General features: G+C 39.7%; 1 protein-coding gene across 1 annotated transcript in view; it reads right to left on the reverse strand.

The window, feature by feature from the left end:
• FBXO33 (F-box protein 33) overlaps positions 1-13,750 on the reverse strand; it is a 35,620-nt gene extending 21,870 nt beyond the window's left edge. The window contains exon 1 of the mRNA XM_047767239.1: positions 12,921-13,750. Coding sequence (XP_047623195.1) covers positions 12,921-13,534 — 614 coding nt within the window. The 5' untranslated portion in view covers positions 13,535-13,750. The remainder of the gene's footprint in view (positions 1-12,920) is intronic.
• Between the last annotated feature and the right edge of the window lie 5,835 nt (positions 13,751-19,585).

The raw sequence follows: 19,585 nt of genomic DNA on the forward strand, positions 1-19,585 counted from the left end.
ATTAACTTAGCTCTGTTCCTATGGTAATATTAATAGGATATAACTTAATAGTTCCTTTGAAAATCCTAAAAACATGCTGTGAAAGAGCACAGGATCATGAATGTTTGATAATCAATCTTTCTAATGCTACTGCCAAAAGAGAATAAATTTCTTCAACCTAATGGCATTCTTCTTTAATCCTATTTTAAAAGTCATCAATTCCAGATGCAGTGCTGTCAGACTGTTAAGTGCTTACAACTGAGAAATTTATCCTATAGACTGTTCTCCTACTCTTTGCTCATGCAGTTATTAAAATATATATTGTGTGCCAATTACATGAAAATATATTATGATTAAGTTATAGGTATCCATGAGTTTAGACTCCTGGAGTAGAAATAAAGGTTTTAAAAATTCTTAAAAAAAAAAAAAAAATCAGGTGAGCTGCAGTCCAGGTTCAATCCTTGACCTGGGAACTGAGATCCCACATCACGCTGCTGTAAGATGTGGCAAAAAAAAAAAAAAAAAAAATCAAGTGAGACTAAAAAATTACTGACAGGTTTGTTAAGTGTACTAATACCACTGTGGTTATTATAAAAATATCCATAATTTTCAGAATTTTATACTGAACTGGTAGTGTAAAATGACATCTGTATCTTGTATTTCCTTTAAAATATTTCAGTAAAGATAAAAGAAAGCAAATATGGCAAAACCTTTAAATATGAATCTTGATGATAGCTTCGTTGTGTCTAGTTTTTCTATGTTTTCAAAAATTTCATTAAAAAATTAGAAAAAAAAATCAGTCATCTCTCTGCGTAACTGGGAAGTTCATTCATTTAACTGCTGTGTGCCTTAGTTTTAAAATAGGGATAATAATGCCACCTCATATGGTTGTTGATTACTGCTGTTTCTCTGGGAAAACTAGGATTTTAAGGACTGTCAAAAACATATCCGTTCAACTCTTTGCAGTACTGGCAATATGACTGGGCCTCAACCAGCTCCATGATCAAGGTGGTAACTCTACTAGAACTTTGGTATGAAGAGGGTACATAGCTTGAAAAGGTGGACTTGGATCTTCTATAGAAGATCAAAGTCTCTTGCCTCATGTGACTGCTCTTCTTCTATGCCTGAACCAAAGTTGCTTTTTTGAGGTTTCTAAGAATGAGATTCTTTTTTGAAGTTACCAGCAACATCTAAATAACAAAACAGGTTAAAAGGTAGTTCAGGAATGGCTGGTTTCTCCCTTTTCCTTGTCCACTTAAAAGATATAACAAAAGAAGCACACACATGATGAGTTGCTGGATAGAAAAATAGACAAGACCAGGGGTGAAGGAAGAATCCTTGTACTTCTTCTGGAAAGTCCTACCATCTTGAAGCCACAGCTTATATGTGGGCCAGACTTAGGCAAATTCCAAGGAGTACTGGGTTTTCATGAAGCAGGAAAGTGAGAGAGGGGAAGAGGAAAGAAACATAAATTCATGCCAGGAAGTTGCTGGGGCAATTCAACAGACTGATGCAATTCAACAGACTTGGTAGTAAAGGGACTAAGAGCAAAGATAAGTTTTGCTTTTAGAAAATAAACTGTATCCAAACTCTAGGTATTTCTTTTTTAACACAAAAGAAAAACAAAATAAATACCAACAGCCAAAAAGAAAATTTTTTTAGACATATTTTGGGGGTAACAATTAAAAGGGCACTGTAATATTAGCTGGACAATTGTATATAATTTTTTATACTTATATTCTACTTCTAGAAGGCCTCCAGATAAAAATAAAGACAGACTTAGACTATTTACCACTTCCACGGCTCCTACCCTGGTCCATGCCATCATGTCTTGCCTGGATTACTGCAATAACCTCATAGTCCACCTCATTGCTTCTACCCTTGTCCTATTACAAACCTCCTAACAAAGCAACTAGAATGTTCCTTTTGCACTATTAGATCATGTCACTCCCTGTCTCAAAACCCTTTCACTGCTCCTTGTATCACTTACAGTCAAAGTCCTCACAAGAGCCTAATAAAGGCTTACTGATTTTGATATCACCCTTCCTTCTTACTTGGCTGACCTTTTCTACATCTCACTGCTCTATGCGCTGTCTTACTTAACCAGGCCAAAGTGCAGAGACACTATTCCACTTATTGCTTCTTCTCCCAGGAATCACTTTCCAGAGAGAGACATATGGCATCATCCTTCCCTTCCTTCGAGTACTACTTCAGCAGTTAAGACCTTCCTTAATTAAATGCCCCATTTTACACAGCAACACTCCTTCCCATCACCACCATTCCCATCTCCCTTCACCAGTTCCTTTTGCTTCATAGCAGGTATTACCAACTTGGATACTATATGTCTTATTTATTTGTCTTGTTTTCCCACTAGAATAAGCTCTACAATACATGGCTTTTTATTTTTTTTATTTTTCTTTTTTTTTTGTCGTCTTTTTTTTTTGCCTTTTCTAGGGCTGCTCCTGCTGCATATAGAGGTTCCCAGGCTAGGGGTCTAATCGGAGCTGTAGCCACTGACCTACCTACGCCAGAGCCACAGCAACACGGGATCCAAGCCGCGTCTGCAACCTACACCACAGCCCATGGCAACGCTGGATCCTCAGCCCACTGAGCAAGGCCAGGGATCGAACCGCAACCTCATGGTTCCTAGTCGGATTCGTTAACCACTTCGCCACGACGGGAACTCCAATACATGGCTTTTTAGTTACTGCTGTATCCCCAGTCACTAGAACAAGGCCTGGCATTCAACAAATATGTTGAATAGTATATTTACCTTAGTCGATGATAAAAACCATGGACTATTTATCTATACCTTATGCACCATAGATTGAAAGTGTAGATCAGTTTTCAGGTACATTATACTCTAGGAATACCTCTAAAATAATGTATTTGTCCAGAAAAGTGAAAATTCTTTTCTCACAACCTGTGAATTGCACTTATCTTTTCATCCATAGTTTTTATACATACAGAATAAATACACATATTTAAATTATATGAAAAACATACAGGTTAACAAACTGGACAACCTAGAAGAAATGGACAAGTTTCCAGAAACACACAGTCTGCCAAAATTGAGTCAAGAAGAAACAGATAATTTGAACGCACTGATCCCTAGAAATGAAATAGAATCAGTAATTAAAAAAAAACTATGCAAACAAAAGTCCAGGATCAGATAGCTTCACTGGAGAATTCCACCAAACATACAAAGTCAAGAACTCATCCCTATCCTTCTCAAACTATCCAACAAGACTGAAGAGAAGGGAACCCTTCCGAATTTATTCTATGAAGCCACCATCACTCTAATACTAAAACCAGACAAAGACACTATGAAAAAAGAAAGATACAGGCCAGTATCTTTGATAAATATAGATGCAGGAGTTCCCGTTGTGGCGCACTGGTTAACGAATCCGACTAGGAACCATGAGGTTGCGGTTCGATCCCTGACCTTGCTCAGTGGGTTAAGGATCCGGCGTTGCCGTGAGCTGTGGTGTAGGTTGCAGACGCGGCTCCAATCCCGTGTTGCTGTGGCTCTGGCGTAGGCCAGTGGCTACAGCTCCGATTCGACCCCTAGCCTGGGAACCTCCATATGCCGCGGGAGCAGCCCAAAGAAATAGCAAAAAGACAAAAAAATATATATATATATATATATAGATGCAAAAAATCCTCAACACAATATTAGCAAACAAAATCCAACAATGCATAAAAAGGATCAAACTTCATGATCAAGTTGGATTCATTCCAGGGCCACAAGGATGGTTCAACATATGCAAATCTATCAGTGCACTACATTAACAAAAGAAATGACAAAAACTACATGATCATCTCAATAGATACAGGAAAAGCATTTGACAAAGTTCAACATCTATTCATGACAAAAACTCTCACCAAAGTGGGTATAGAGAGAAAAATCTCAACATAATAAAATCCATTAAAGACAAACCCACAGCCAACATAATACTCAACAGTGAAAAGCTGAAAGTCTTCTTACTAAATTCAGGAACAAGACAAGGATGTCCACTCTCATCACTTCTATTTAATATAGTACTGGAAGTCATAGTCACAGCAATTAGACAAGAAAAGGAAACAAAAAATATGCAAATTGGAAGGGAAGAGGTAAAACTGCCACTATCTGCAGATTACATAACACCTCTATGTGGAGAACCCTAAGGTCTCCACACAAAAATCATTAGAACTAATAAATGCATTCATTAAGGTAGCAAGATACAAGATTAATACACAGAAATCCATTAGATTTCTTTACACTAATAATAAGATATGTTCAAAAAAATTCCATTTAAAATTGTGCCAGGAGTTCCCTGGTGGCTCAGTGGGTTAAGAATCTGGTGTTTTTACTGTTGTGTCACTTCTGTGGCATGGGTTCAGTCCCTGGCCCAGGAACTTCTGCATGCCTTGGGCACAGCCAAATTAAAAAAAAAAAAATCTAGGAATAAATCTAATCAAGGAGGTAAAAGACCTATATGCTGAAAACTCTAAGTACTGATAAGGGAAACTGAAGTTGCTTAAAAAAATGGAAAGATATTTCATGCTCTTAGATTAGAATAATTAATATTGTTAAAATGGCCACACTACCTAAAGTAATCCACAGATTTAATGTGATCCTTATCAAAATACCCATGACATTTTTCACACAACTAGAGCAAATAACCTTAAATTTTTATGGAACCACAGAAAACCCAGAATTATCACATCAATCCTGAGGAAATAGAACAAAGCTAGAGGGATAACCCTTCCAGACTTTACGTAACACCACAAACCTACAGTAATCAAAACAGTGTGGTTTTGAAATAAAAACATACCTATAGATCAATGGAACAGAAGAGAAAGCCAAGAAATAAACCCATGCACTTGTGGTCATTTAATCTATGACAAAAGATGCAAAAATATGCAATGGAGAAAAGGCGGTCTCTTCAGCAAGTGGTGTTAGGAAAGCTGGACCGCTACATGTAAATCAACAAAATTAGAACCTTCTCTCACACCACATACAAAAGTAAACTCAAAATGGTTTAAAGACCTGAGTATAAGACATGACACCATAAAACTCTTAGAAGAGAACACAGGAAAAAACATTCTCTGACATAAATCATAGCAATGATTCCTTAGGTCAGTCTCCCAAGGCAAAAGAAATAAAATAAAAAATAAACCAATGGGACCCAATAAACTTAAAAAGCTTTTGCACAGCAAAGGAAACCATTAACAAAACCAAAAGACAACTTATGGAATGCGAGAAAATATTTGCAAATGATGTGAATGACAAGGGGTTAATTTCCAAAATACACAAACAGCTCATACAACTCAATATAAAAAAAACCCCCAAACAATCCAATCAACAAATGGGCAAAAGATCTAAATAGACATTTCTCCAAAGAAGACATACAGATGGCCCCCAGGCACAGGAAAAGATTCTCAACATTGTTAACTATTAGAGAAATGCAAATCAAAACCATAATGAGGTATTACCTCACACTGGTCAGAACGGTTATCATCAAAAAGTCTACAAACAATAAATGTGGAGAAAAGGGAACTCGTCTACACTATGGGAATGTAAATTGGTGCTGCCACTATGGAAAACAGCATGGATAGAGGTTCCTTAAAAAACTAAAAACAGGGAGTTCCCGTCCTGGCGCAGTGGTTAACGAATCCGACTAGGAACCATGAGGTTGCGGGTTCGATCCCTGACCTTGCTCAGTGGGTTAACGATCCGGCGTTGCCTTGAGCTGTGGTGTAGGTTGCAGACCCGGCTCCGATCCCGTGTTGCTGTGGCTCTGGCGTAGGCCAGTGGCTACAGCTCCGATTCGACCCCTAGCCTGGGAACCTCCATATGCCGAGGGAGCGGCCCAAGAAATAGCAACAACAACAACAAAAAAGACAAAAGACAAAAAAAAAAAACTAAAAACAGAGCTATGACATGATTTAGCAATCCACTTATGCGTATATACCTAAAAAAGTGAAAACTTTAATTCAAAAAGATACAAGCACCCCAATGTTCACAGCAGCACTCAATAGCCAAGACATGGAAGCAAGCCAAGTGCCCATCAAGAGAAAATTGGGTTAAGAAGACGTGGTGTATGCACGTGCGCGCGCGCATACAAACACACACACACACACACACACACACAGTGGAATATTAGCCATAAAAAAAATGAAATATTATTGACATTTGCAGCAACATGAATAGACCTTGAGAATATCATACCAAGTGAAGTAAGTCAGAGAAAGACAAATATTATATAATTTCACTTATATGTGAAATCTAAACAAATAATATCTATATATAAAACAGAAATAGACTCATGGACATAGAAAACAAATTTATGGTTACCAACGGGGAAAGGGAGAGGGGGAGGGATAAATTAGAGGTATGGGATTAACAGATACAAACTACCCTAAATAGATTAACAAGGATTTATTGTATTTCATAGGGAAATATATTGACTATCTTGTAATAACCTTTAATGGAAAATAATCTGAAAAAAATATATAACTGAATCACTCTGCTGTACATGTGAAACCAACACAATATTCTAAATTAACTATACTGCAATAAACAATTTAAAAGGAATAAAAAGTAGACACAACTAAAATATGTATACAAAAATTTCACTGAGAAGAGATATCTTACTTTCTTTTTTACCATAAGAATTTCCCTAGGAATCAAACAACTACCATGATTTTTGAAGGCCTTTTAAAAAAATCTACATAAACAGATTCAGTGCGATTGGAGCAATTCATTGAAAACATTAACCACCTCCAGCTTAAGAAATATTCCTCAAGGAAGGCTGAAATGCAGAGAACTGAAAACTCTTAATTTTTCTTTGGGATTTCTGTTGGACTGTGGTTCAGAACTGGCCAACTATCTGCAGCAGGAACTTTAGTATGTTTCCTTTCATTTCAGAGTATCCAAAATTATTTATCTGATGTAATAAGTAGTATCAGTGGAAAAATGCAAAACATAGCCATCTTAAATTAGAGTTAATAGAGCAAAGTCAAATTAACTATGGAAAAGAAGAATACATAAGAATTTGGTATTTTAAAAAGATGCACTTAAAAAGGTCAAGTCTTTCTTGATGTAAAGACACTCATAAAATCCATTTTTTTCCTTTTCTAAATTAATAAAAGCTAAAATAATCTACATCACTGCATGAAATTCTTACAGATCATAATAATCTTCTTAGTCAATGTTCAATATCAAATGTGTTCACATTCACATAACACTTCTGTGAGTATACTTCCCCCCTCACAAATGTTAATGAACGACCACAGCCAAATGAAATAAAGAAAACAAACATTTTAGAGAAATATCCATCAGAACTTTCTGCCATGATGGGAATGCTCTATTCTATGCTGTACAACATGGCAGCCACTAACCACATATGGCTGCAGAGCATGTGAAATGTAGCTAGTGCAACTAACTGAATCTTTAATTTTATTTAAGTAATTATTTTTTTGGGGGGGGTCTTTCTTAGGGCTGCACCCTCGGCAATATGGAGATTCCCAGGCTAGGGGTCCAACCAAAACTGTAGCTGCTGGCCTACACCACAGCTCACGGCAATGCTGGATCCTTAACCCACTGAGTGAGGCCAACATGGAACCCATGTCCTCATGGATGCTAGCTGGGTTCGCTAACCGCAAAGCCATGAGGGGAACTCCAAGTAATTAAAATTTAAATAGCTATATGTGGCTAGTGGCACAGCTTTAGAGATTCCAGAAATAAGTCACAGGCCTATAATACATTGCTTATTAGCTTTATTAGGGATTAAAAGTGATTTTCCAGAATTTTACAAATTCACTTACTCAATTACCATCTAAGAATTATCATCATCCTCAAATGCCAGAAGTTACACAAAAAAGGTTTATTTAAATAAGACTGACATTTAAAAAGGTGATTCAACATATTATGAAAAGATAATTTTAACAGTACTAAGGACAAGAAAACTGAGTGAGACTTACTGAGAAATGATGAAAAGTATTTGATTCTTCCTTTTCTCTATCTATATCCAAGCAGCAAGTCTTCTTGCTCTACTTCCAAAATATATTCCAAATCCATCCACTTTTTAAAATCTTCTTTTCCTCCACTCTACTCCAAGCTATCATTATCTCCTGCTTAGATTAATGCCAACAGATTTCCTCTAGTCTCACTTTCTCTCTGTTCATTCTTAAAATTCACTTATTATACAGCAACTAGAGTGACTGTCTTAAAATGCAAATTAGATCACATTTTGCTTGTCCTTAAGATTTTTTCAGTGACTTCTTCTATTCTTAGAATATAGCCTAAAATTCATTCCACAAGCCCACATAACCAATCCCACTCCTTCCTCCCTCTACATCTCAGACCTCATTGTGACACCACTCTCACCCTCATCCCCATGGTCCTGCCATATTTTCTTCCTTACTGCTCCAACAGGCCAAAAATTTGTCTGGCCTAAGGCCATGGTGCTTACTGTTTTTTTCTGCTTGGAATGCTATTTGCTCAGATCTTCATATGGGTGACTCGTGTCATTCATGCTGCAACTCAAATGTCCTTTTCCGAAGATGTTTTCCCTCACCACTCTATCGCATGTTGCCACCTAGTCACTATTACACAGTCTTTTATTTTCACAGCTGAAATAATCTTTCATTTGTTTACTTGTTTCTGCCTGTCTTCTCCCTCTGGAATGTTGAATCCATGGGAACACGGAGGTTGGCACATAGTATCCTCTCAACATTTGGAAGAAAAAACCCCAGATTTTGTATGATTATCATCTTAGGTCATATGCAAATTGATCAAGCTGAGTGAACTCTTCCAAGGCTGCCTCAGAAATAACACTAAAATGAAAATAATTTCATCCCTTCACTAAAAAGCTGCTTCACAGCTTTTTTTAACACAGAAAAAATATTTTACTTTAATAATCTTTTGTTGACTCTTATCTCCTAACCTTTTTCTATCAATTCTCAGTCACTGTAAGAATGTACCTATGGACGAGAGAGAGCCCTAATTCCTTCCTCTCAATAGCCATCCCAGGAGAGCAGTTTCTTCAGCAGGTTAGTCTCCTTTCTTTTCAATGACCTTGAAGCTATCCCTATGGAGCCATTTTAATTTGTCAGTTTTAAGACCAGGAGTCTGGTATGGTATCTCTTCTGTAAGGCAGCCATCTCTTGGGCAGTGTGGACTGGTCAGAGTACTAATATATTTTATTTATTTATTTGGCCATGCCTGAGGCATGTGGAAGTTCCCTGGCCAGGGATGGAACCCGACTCACAGTAGTGACCTGGGGCCACAGTAGTGACAATGCCGGATCTTTAACTGCTAGGCCACCAGGAGACTCTGGGAGTCCCAATATATTTTAATACATGTATTCTGTAAGTGAGCTTTTTTTTTTTTTCCTTCTTTTCAGGGCTGTACCTGCAGCATTTGAAGATTCCCAGGCTAGGAGTCAAACTGGAGCTATAGCTGCTGGTCTATGCCACAGCCACAGCAACACAGGATCCAAGCCATGTCTGTGACCTACACTACAGTTCAAGGCAATGCCAGATCCCTGATCCACTGAGTGAGGCCCACGATCAAACCTATATCCTCATGGATACTAATCGTATTTGTTTCCATTGCACCACAACAGGAACTCCATGTAAGTAAACTTTTTAAAGCAAAAAATAAAAGTAAGCTCTCAAAAGTGAGATATTGTCACATGTATTTATTACCTTTGATAGGGAAAAATAAGGCTCACTAAGGTTGGAGATAATATTTTCAGGTCATTTCTTACCTTCTTAGACAGTACTATGAAATGTCTAAAGAATTTTTAATCTATTTCAAGATGTCTTTTCAAATTGCCTTATCGGTTGTTGCTTCTCGGTAGACTGATGTTCAGAAAATACAAAGGTGAGATTCTCTTTCACTGCCAGCGCCAAATCAGCAGACCAAATCTAAGAATTATTAACATGCCTCCTACTACTTAGAGGGTATTTAAGTAGGCACAGTCATAAAATTGGTCAATCTACATACACAGAATTTTAACAAGAAAATCACCCTGATACAAAATAGCTCTGCCCTGCATCTTTTTAAAAAAGTACTGCTCTCAGTTTAGCATTTTACCTCAAAAAACAAAATATTTATATAGTCCAGGAAAGCATAAACCAAATGACGACAATGTTACTTATGTCTACTGTTTAACTATTTTTAATGACTGAGTCTATTAGCTCTTATTGTAAATCTAATTGTCCATGAACTCTCATTTTTCTTAAGGAGTCTAATATATGGCATTTTAATAGGCAGCACTCAACTTGACAACTAGGTTAAATCCTAAAAATGCATATATAAATTTGTTGTTTCTGAACTTCTAAGTACAATTTCTTCTAGAACCATTATAGAAGAAATTCAGCCAATTTAACCTATAATACAATTGATTGAGTACTTATTGTATTTCTGTTCTTACTGTTGGTCAAGAAGGTAAGTATCCTAGAAACCTGTAGAGAAGGGAGATCAGAAGCTAGAGGACTGTATTTTACCCTTTGAGAGGCATTTCTGTGTCTCTTTGATACTCATTGGTTCTTCCTAACACCTGAAATAAAGTGGCTATAGCCACTCTCAGAGTACAAGTGCATATGAAACCCAGGAATCAAGCAAAATAAAATGTCAATTATCCTCTCCGAACAGTATCCTTGAAAAGGTCCCATAATTCAAGGTTATGGTTTTAGTTCTTTCCCTCAGAGACATGAAAATAACTGGAACACAACATAATAACGCTCTGAACTGTATGAATTATTTAAAGGAATTCAACACAAAGCCTCGAAGCCTAAAGCTTGTGACTTGGTAGGTTTCATATCCCCCCTTTCAACTTATAAAATGGTAAAAATCAAAAATCAAAAAAAAAAAAACAAACCACTGTAAATTTAGCTTAGAAATGTAAAGAACAATATTAAATGTTGATTTCTCTTATTAAACAACTTGGTTTAAAACATTTTCAAATCTGTTTAAAGAAAACCAGTTTCATTTACGTTTTTAACATCCACATTAATACTTCCAGCATTACTAGACACTCTCAAGACATTTTCAAAAATAAAGCTGAGATTAACTTATTTCTAAGCATATAAAGATTATTTATATGGCAGCCTTATAGAAAAGTAGATCGGGATGCTAATAAAAAAAATGGGCACACTTTTATTTGCAAATTACACCTCAATTACAGCTGAAAAAAAGTGGTAGGGGTGAGGAGGGGGAGGAGAGAAGAGTTAAACAACAAAGCAAAGATGTTAGATACCACTATTTTGCCTACATAACTTCATCCATCCAATCAACCAGTTATTAAAACACTTAAAAGGAACTATGCGCTTTGAAAGGCGTGTTCTTACTTGGACAAAAGGCACACATTTTTAAGATGATTGCTTGGAACTATCTGATCTCAAAAAATCTAATTGATACTTGCTGAATTCATCCTCCCTGGACATCCTCCTCAGCAGTAACTACTCACTGAATCAATCTCTCTAACTTCTGGGTCATTTGGGCCTCTAGCCATCACTCAGCTCTGACAAAGAGTCTCCAACCTGATCAAGACCAATTTATAGCCTTAAACAGCCTCTCTTGCCACATAAAATGAAAGTAAGGAAAATAATGGCTTGATGTGAAAAGCTGGGGAAATACACAGCCCACTGGAATGCATGCTCCAGATACAGTCTGGAGCCATATGCTTATCTCCTACCCTTCTGAATCAGAAACATAATTAAGAATATATATATATATATATATATATCTCACTTAGCATTAAACCAGGACCTTAGTTCCATCCTGTTCAACATAATGTAACTACTGCGAAAGAAAGACCACTGCTTAGAGAAAAACAATGCTGTATACAATGTGTACATCATTTGACAAACTGACCCTGTTAGGTATCAGTTTCTTTTCTATAAAATAGGGATAATAATAGCTATCCTGACTAACTCACAGGGTCATTGAAAGGAGCAAATAAGACAGTGAATGTGAAAGTACTCACAAACTACTAAATTATTATTATGTAAGTTGCTCCTTCTTAGAACTTTTGAATTTTCTTCTAACTCATAGTTTAATTATAAAGTTAGAATACCCAGATACAGAACATCTAAATTAACAGGATTTTGGAGACGGTGACAGACAAATAATGGAAAATATTGATTAGGACAATGGGTCAGAACATATCAAGTTAGTCTCAGAATTACAGTAGAATTCTAATGAAAAACTAGGCCGCTAAGGGCTTACTCTTTATAGACACAGGCCAGTTCCCCCAACTCATGCAAACACCAAGCTATATATACTGTGCTACTTTTAGGTGAATAACTAGGGATAAGTTGAGTCTGGAGGTGCAAAGGGGAGGGACTTCCCAATCGTCATTATCAGGCTGTTCCCCAATCCTTTTAACAAACACTCCTACTCTTCATGCCTGGCCTAGTTAATCAAAACTATTCCCGGTAAGAAAATGGCTGTCAAAGATTTTTTTGGGGGGTACAGTCTAGTAACTATGAGAAACCAGTAGCATAGCTAGTCCTTCCCCACCACGAACTATTTTGAATGGATAGATTCAGAACTGAAAAAATCAGGTAAGATTTTGTTTCTCCCAAGACTCACTCACAGGCCTCACCCTCCAAGCTTCAGCTCTCATCTGTAAAATGAACCCCATCCCATTGCCAACGAAAGTATGAATGAGACAGGGCTTGGAAGGTGCCAGGAATGCTGTCTGATAAACACCAAATCCATCACTGTTTATAAAGTATTACGATAATCCCGTTATGCCCTCCCGCCTCAAGGAAATCGCTGGATTAGAACTGAAACCCCTAATCACTGAAAAAAGCAACGCTGAAGCGGGTCGGGAGTATCCGCACAGAATCTATTCTGAGATGAGAGGAAGAAGGCCATCCTGCTCCCCGGAAGGGGAGGAAGCGGGAGAGGAGGATGAATGCAGGGTTTACGACGAGCCTACCTGTTGTTCCGGATGCTGACCAACACGCACAGCACCAGCTCTAAGTAGGTGCGCAACACTTCTAGCCAACGGGATGAGAGCTGCAGTGCTTCGACTTCTTCCCCACCAGTCCCGGTATCGGCGCTGCCTCCATCGCCCGGGCCGCCGCCGCCGCCGCCGCTCAGGTAATTCTCCGCGGCGAACTCAACGCGCAGCTCTCGCACGAACCAGCCGCACTTGCGCATGAGGAATTCGAGCCGTGGCTGCTCCGCAGGCGAGACGCGGAGGCAGATGCGGAGCTGGGGCCAGAGAGCAGGATAGAAGAGGCATTCGCGCCAGTGCGAGCAGGAGGCCGAGGCCCGTAGCCGGTCGGAGGCGGACAGGAAGGAGAAGATGTGCACGATCAGCTCGCTGGGCAGCGACGCAGCGCCTGCCGCCTGCCCGCACAGAGCCATCCGGCCCCGCCGCCGGCTGCCGGTCCCCGGCCGCCTCCGCAATCCCCGGAGCAGCCCCCGCAGCCGTCGCAGCTGCTGCAGCCGCAGCCGCCGCCGCCGCCACCGCGCCACCCGGGCGGCCCCTGCTCGGGTTCCGGCTCCCGGTGGTCGGGGCTGCGGCACTGACAAGAACAACAACATCAATGACAAGGAAGAAGGGGGCGGAACCGTCGTAGGTCTCGGCGGAACCAAGTACAGCACAAGTTGCGGAGAGGGGGAAAGGCCTCTGCGGGGTTGGCCTCCAGACAGCCAGCCTGTGGCCTCTCAAACTTTACTCACACGCGTCCGAGGCCTACACACTCAGGAACTTCAAAATCCTTGCTTTTACTGGTTAGGGACCCGGAAGCGGCAGGACTAATTGTAAGGAAACGGCAGCCCTCCCCGCGCCTGGAGGCGGAGGCAGAGCAGTGGTAGGACCTGAGCTTGACGTCACCAGTGGTGGGAGGAGCCCGGCGTGATCCGGAGCTACTTCCGGAAGAAGGGAGCGCCCGGTTGCCGGTAGGAAAGGGAGACGCGGCACGTGACTCCTGACGCACGCAGGCTGTCGGGACGGGAGTGGGGAAGCGCTGGTGGTGCCGGTGTTGGGCGCCCCCTCCCGTCTCACAGAGACCGCCGAGTCCCGTCTTGTTTGTAAGTCGGTTAACTGGGGCGCTCAGGCAGTGTAAGTGGAGGAACTCTCGTTAGCGTAAGCGGGCGGTGACGCTTCTCATTATACGTTTTCCTATTGCTGGGCTGAGGACTCAGAGCCAAAGTGCCGGCTTGGGTCTTTTTCAGCCTAACCTCCGCCCCCCCCCGCCCCCCGCAGAGAATTGTTGGGAGTTTCTGAGAAAAACCCGCTAAGGAAGCAGGACCGGCGCCCTCGCGGGCTAACCCGGGGGGCTGGGTGAGGAGAGGAGAAGCGCGGGGAGGGGAGACAGGACACAGGCCGCAAGCGGACCTTCCCTCGTGGTCAGACCTCGGAGTGGACATTAGCGCACACCTGGGTGCGAGGGGAAGGAGTGAGGACAGCGCCACCCTTTGGATTTTGAGGGAGAAGAGAAAAAAAAAAGGGCAAATGGGTTAGATCTGTTGGTTGATAATTAGTCTCTTATCCAGAGATTGAGGGAGACTGAGTTCCAGGTTTTGGGGCTCTAACTGTAAAGAAGTTTGTTGTTATGGTAAAGGTTTTCTTTAGCTCGGCGCCCGGTTTTTGAGGGAGGGATTTTTCGAAAGAGTGTCCTAACTTTATCACAACTCGGGAAGTAGTTAGTTAACTGACTGTAAGGAGCAGTGAAGTCAGAAAGAAATAAGCGATTTTATGTAATAATTGAGGATCGCTTTAGTGAGGCTGCCGCTTCAAAGCCTTATCTAGGGTCTTGGAACAGCCGTGTTTATTTGTGGCTAACTCTCAGAAGCTGTTCTCCTGGATATTTTTAGCCCTCTGAGGGCAAAACTCTCCATTCATAATGCTTCCATGCCTTTTGATGCCTAGCACAGGCCCCGTTACCAATAATATTGTGTTGGTACCTCAGTTATCTTCATTTCGGTACCTGTGTGGGGAGGAGCTATCATTCATGGTAGGTCACTTCTCTGAACCTCTTGTCTGTAAGAGATTTTTCTATGCAGTTATTATTATATCTTATGAATGGATTAATGAGCATTAATGGAAACAGCAGTGAATTAGGAAGTTGAGGCTTGGATTTAAATTTTTTATTTTTTAAAAGCATTGATTTTTTTGGGGGGGGGGCGGCTTGTCATTTTAGGCCTGCACCCGCGGCATATGGAGGTTCCCAGGCTAGGGGTCCAATTGGAGCTGTAGCTGCCGGCCCACACCACAGCTCACGGCAGCCCTGGATCCTTAACCCACTGAGCGAGGCCAGGGATGGAACCGGCAACCTCATGGTTCCTAGTGGGATTCGTTTCTGCTGCACCTCCATGGGATCTCCATCATTGAAATATTTTGAGTGACCCATGGACATCTACATTTCCCACTTAATAGTAATTAAGTGTGCATCTCTTTAAAAGCGTATTATTACATAACAAAACTATCACACTTGAAAAACTTCTGTTGTCTAATAACCCATCTTCAAGTTTATCTAGTTATTTTCCAAATGTTTGTTATAGATGTTTTATCCAAACCAAGATCCGGTTGCATAGGCCGGCAGCTACAGCTCCGATTTGACCCCTAGGCTGGAACTTAAATATGCCATGGATGCTGCTCTAAAAAGACAACCCCCCCCCCCCAAAAAAAAGGGAGTTCCCCTTCGAGGCTCAGCAGTAAGGATCCCAACTAATATCCAAATCAGGATCCAAGTAAGGGCCACACTTGTTTTAGTTTGTATTTAAAGCTTCTTTTAATCTAGAATAGTCACCCTCTTCCCAGCACTCATTTTTGGGATCTCTCTGATTAGTTAATTACAGGAGGCTTATTGTGCTGTAGATTATCTCCCATCTGTAATTGTTTGGCTACTTTCTCTTGGTGTTTAGCTTACTACGCTAGTCCCTGAATTTCTAATAAACCTACATATTAATGTTAAAGGCTTGATTAGGTTGGTGACATCTTGATCTCCCTCCTTGTAAAGTTTTGTGTTTTGTTTTTCTCCAAGTAATCTGTGAGATGTTATTTTCTACAAATGTCCAACTCCCCCATCAATGATTCACTTAATAGCCTTAACAATAATTGATAATTCTTGCCTGAATCATAATTTTATTATGAGTTGCAAAATAATAATTTCTAAGTCTTTTGTTCCATTTATATTTATTAATTTTCATTCTTCTGGATAGGAGAAGCTTTCTTTAACAAACTGGCAACATTTAGTTACACTGAAATACAGCTCCTATTCTCGTATTGAAAAGACAGGAAAAAATGCCTAGTTCTTTTTCTTTTATTACCCATTTTGAAAGTAAGTTCCATGGCCTCAAAGAGTGATGAATGAGTTTTTCTAGTTTTTATTTTTTCTGAATATCAAATTCTCATGGATTTTTAAAATGTTTTAATTTTCCTTTTTGATCCTTAAATTTTGATACTTCTAGAACACCTCACAAAGAAGTCTATGTGATTAATATTACAATTTAAAAAAATTCCTTGAGCATTTTTAGTAGAGGTGATACTATACTGAGTGGGAGGGTAAGCTGGATTTTGATCTTTTTTCTTTTTTGCTTTTGTAGTAATATAGCTGTGTGACATTTAAACACGTTGCTTAACTCTTTGGGGCCTCACTTAACTTTGTCTGTCAAGTAGAGAGTTTTGGCAAGGTTCCCTGCAGCTGGTGTTCTCTGACTTTTTAAAAATCTGTTTTATGGAGATACATTTTTCATATGTAATTCGTTTCAAGTATACACATCAACAGTTTAGTAGTTTTATCAAATTTTACGACCATCACTGTAAATAAGTTTTATTTTTTTTATTTTTATCTTTTTGTCTTTTTGCCATTTCTTGGGCCACTCCGGTGGCATATGGAGGTTCCCAGGCTAGGGGTCGAATCGGAGCTGTAGCCACTGGCCTACGCCAGGGCCACAGCAACGTGGGATCCGAGCTGCATCTGCAACCTACACCACAGCTCACTGCAACGCCGGATCCTTAACCCACTGAGCAAGGCCAGGGATCGAACCCACAACCTCATGGTTCTGAGTGGGATTCGTTAACCACTGAGCCACGATGGGAACTCCCTGTAAATAAGTTTTAGAACATTTTCATCCCTTTAATGAGATTCCACATGCCCATTATGGCTAATCCCCACTCCCACCTCCAGGCAGCCACTAATGCACTTTTTGTCTCTATAAATCTGCTGTTTCTGAACATTTGCTATAAATGGAATCATACAACATATATGATCTCTTGTGTCTAGCTTCTTCCACTTAGGATGGTGTTTTTTAAGTTTCATTCATGATGTGACAAATGTCATTAATCCATTCCTTTTTACTGCTGAATAATATTTATGTATATATTTATTTATTAATTACCCATTTACCCGTTGATTAACATACGGGTTTTTAGTTTTTGCCTATTATGAACACCATTTCTGTAAATACTCATGAGCAAGTCTTTTGTGGACATATGTTTTCATGTCTCTTCCATAGATACCTAGGAGAGAAGATGATACATTATATGGTCATTCCATGAATAACTTTTGGGGAAAGGCCCAAACTGTTTTCCAAAGTGGCTGTATCGTTTTCCAGTCCCACCAGCAATGTATGGGGGTTTCCAGTCTTTGACTCTTTGATGTTCTCAAGACATTCTCTGGTTGATTTGAGAACAATATTTTTCCTTTTTCTTAGTGTTTTACTAGCAACAAACTACTTTCTCCAATAATAATTTAATCTTTAATTATTACAAATACTTCCTAAAGGAAATAAAAATACAAATGATTTCCAACTTATAGTGGTTCATTGTACTTACGATTTTTCAACTTTACAATGGTGAGAAAGTGATATTCATTCAATAGAAACCATACTTAGGGTTTTGAATTTCGATCTTTTCCCATGCTAGTAATATGTTATTTTATACTCTCTCATGATGCTGGGTAATGGCAGTGAGCCACAGCTTCTAGTTGACTCCACATTTCTTGAGGGTAAATAGTCAGTACACTTCAAACCATTCTGTTTTTCACTTTTAGTATAATATACAATAAATTGCATGAGATATTCAGTGCTTTATTGTAAAATAGGCTTTGTGTTAGATGATTAGCCAACTGTAGGCTAAGTGTTCTGACCATGTGTAGGTAAGCTATGATGTTTGGTGTGACACATGGAAGTTTCTATGCCAGGGTTTGAATCAGAGCTGCAGCTGCTGGCCTACACTACAGCCATAGCAACACCAGATCCCAGCTGTGTCTTTGACCTGCACCACAGCTCACAGTAACGCTGGATCCTTAACTCACTGAGCAAGACCAGATATCAAACCCACATCCTCATGGATACTAGTCAGATTCTTTTTTGTTTGTTTGTTTGTTTTGTTTTGTTTTAGGGCCATACCCGTGGCATATGGAAGTTCCCAGGCTAGGGGAGGAATTGGAGCTATAGCTGCTGGCCTACACCATAGCCACAGCAACGCTAGATCTGAGCCACGTCTGCGACCTACACTACAGTTCATGGCAACACTGGATCCTTAAACCACTGAGTGAGGCCAGAGATAAAACCCTCAGCCTCATGGTTCCTAGTCAGATTCCTTTCCACTGAGCCACGATGGGAACTCTACTAGTCAGATTCTTAACCTACTGAACCACAATGGGAACTCCCTGCTAAATGCATTTTTGAGTTATGATATTTTCAGGTTATGATGGATTTTTTGGGGGGGACATACCACATTGTAATTTGAGAAACAGCTCTATATTAATATGCTATAAAATAAAATTCAGCTTCTTAGTGGTGTTTCTAGATTTTTAAAATTGTATTTAATTTTCATATTAAATGAAGGATGATAGGAATAGTCTTATTAATGACAATGAGCTAAGATATGAAATAAGATATGACTTTGCTCAGGTACAGTTAAAAAACAGTAAATTTGGAGTTCCTGTCCTGGCTCAGTGGTTAACGAATCCAACTAAGAGCCACGAGATTTTGGGTTCGATTCCTGGCCTTGCTCAGTGGGTTAAGGATCTGGCATTGCTGTGAGCTGTGGTGTAGGTTGAAGATGTGGCTCGGATCCCGGCATTGCTGTGGCTGTGGTATAGGCCGGTGGCTATAGCCCCGATTAGACCCCTGGCCGGGGAACCTCCATATGCCGCGGGTCTGGCCCTAGAAAAGACAAAAAAACAAACAAAAAAACCGGTAAATTTCATTGATGACATACAATTTGTTTATTAAGCCAACATCTTTGATGTTAATCCATAGTATTTATTGAGTATGTATATTCTTAGCATGTTAAATGAATTATGCTATTGCTCTTGACATTTATTATCCTAGATAGACTAAATTATTTTTGGTAAACTTTTTTTTGATAAAGTAACAAAATTGACTTCTTTAAAGGACAGAATGAAAGCACATTTTGTGAAGTTGCAGTGTCTGAGCTATGATTCATCAAAGTGTGGGAGGAAGTATTGACGCTATGAAGCCCGTAAGTACTCAGTAGTACTAAGCTTCTGGTTCCAAAAGTGGCATATTGTCACTATAGCAACTACCCATGCTTATTTGGATTTGAAACCCAGACAACGAATGATGGGTAAGAGTACAATGTCAAGATGGATGTGTATCCTGGTGGGTTGATATGGATGT

Source organism: Phacochoerus africanus, chromosome 2, assembly GCF_016906955.1.
Source record: "Phacochoerus africanus isolate WHEZ1 chromosome 2, ROS_Pafr_v1, whole genome shotgun sequence".
Classification (NCBI taxonomy): Eukaryota; Metazoa; Chordata; class Mammalia; order Artiodactyla; family Suidae; genus Phacochoerus; species Phacochoerus africanus.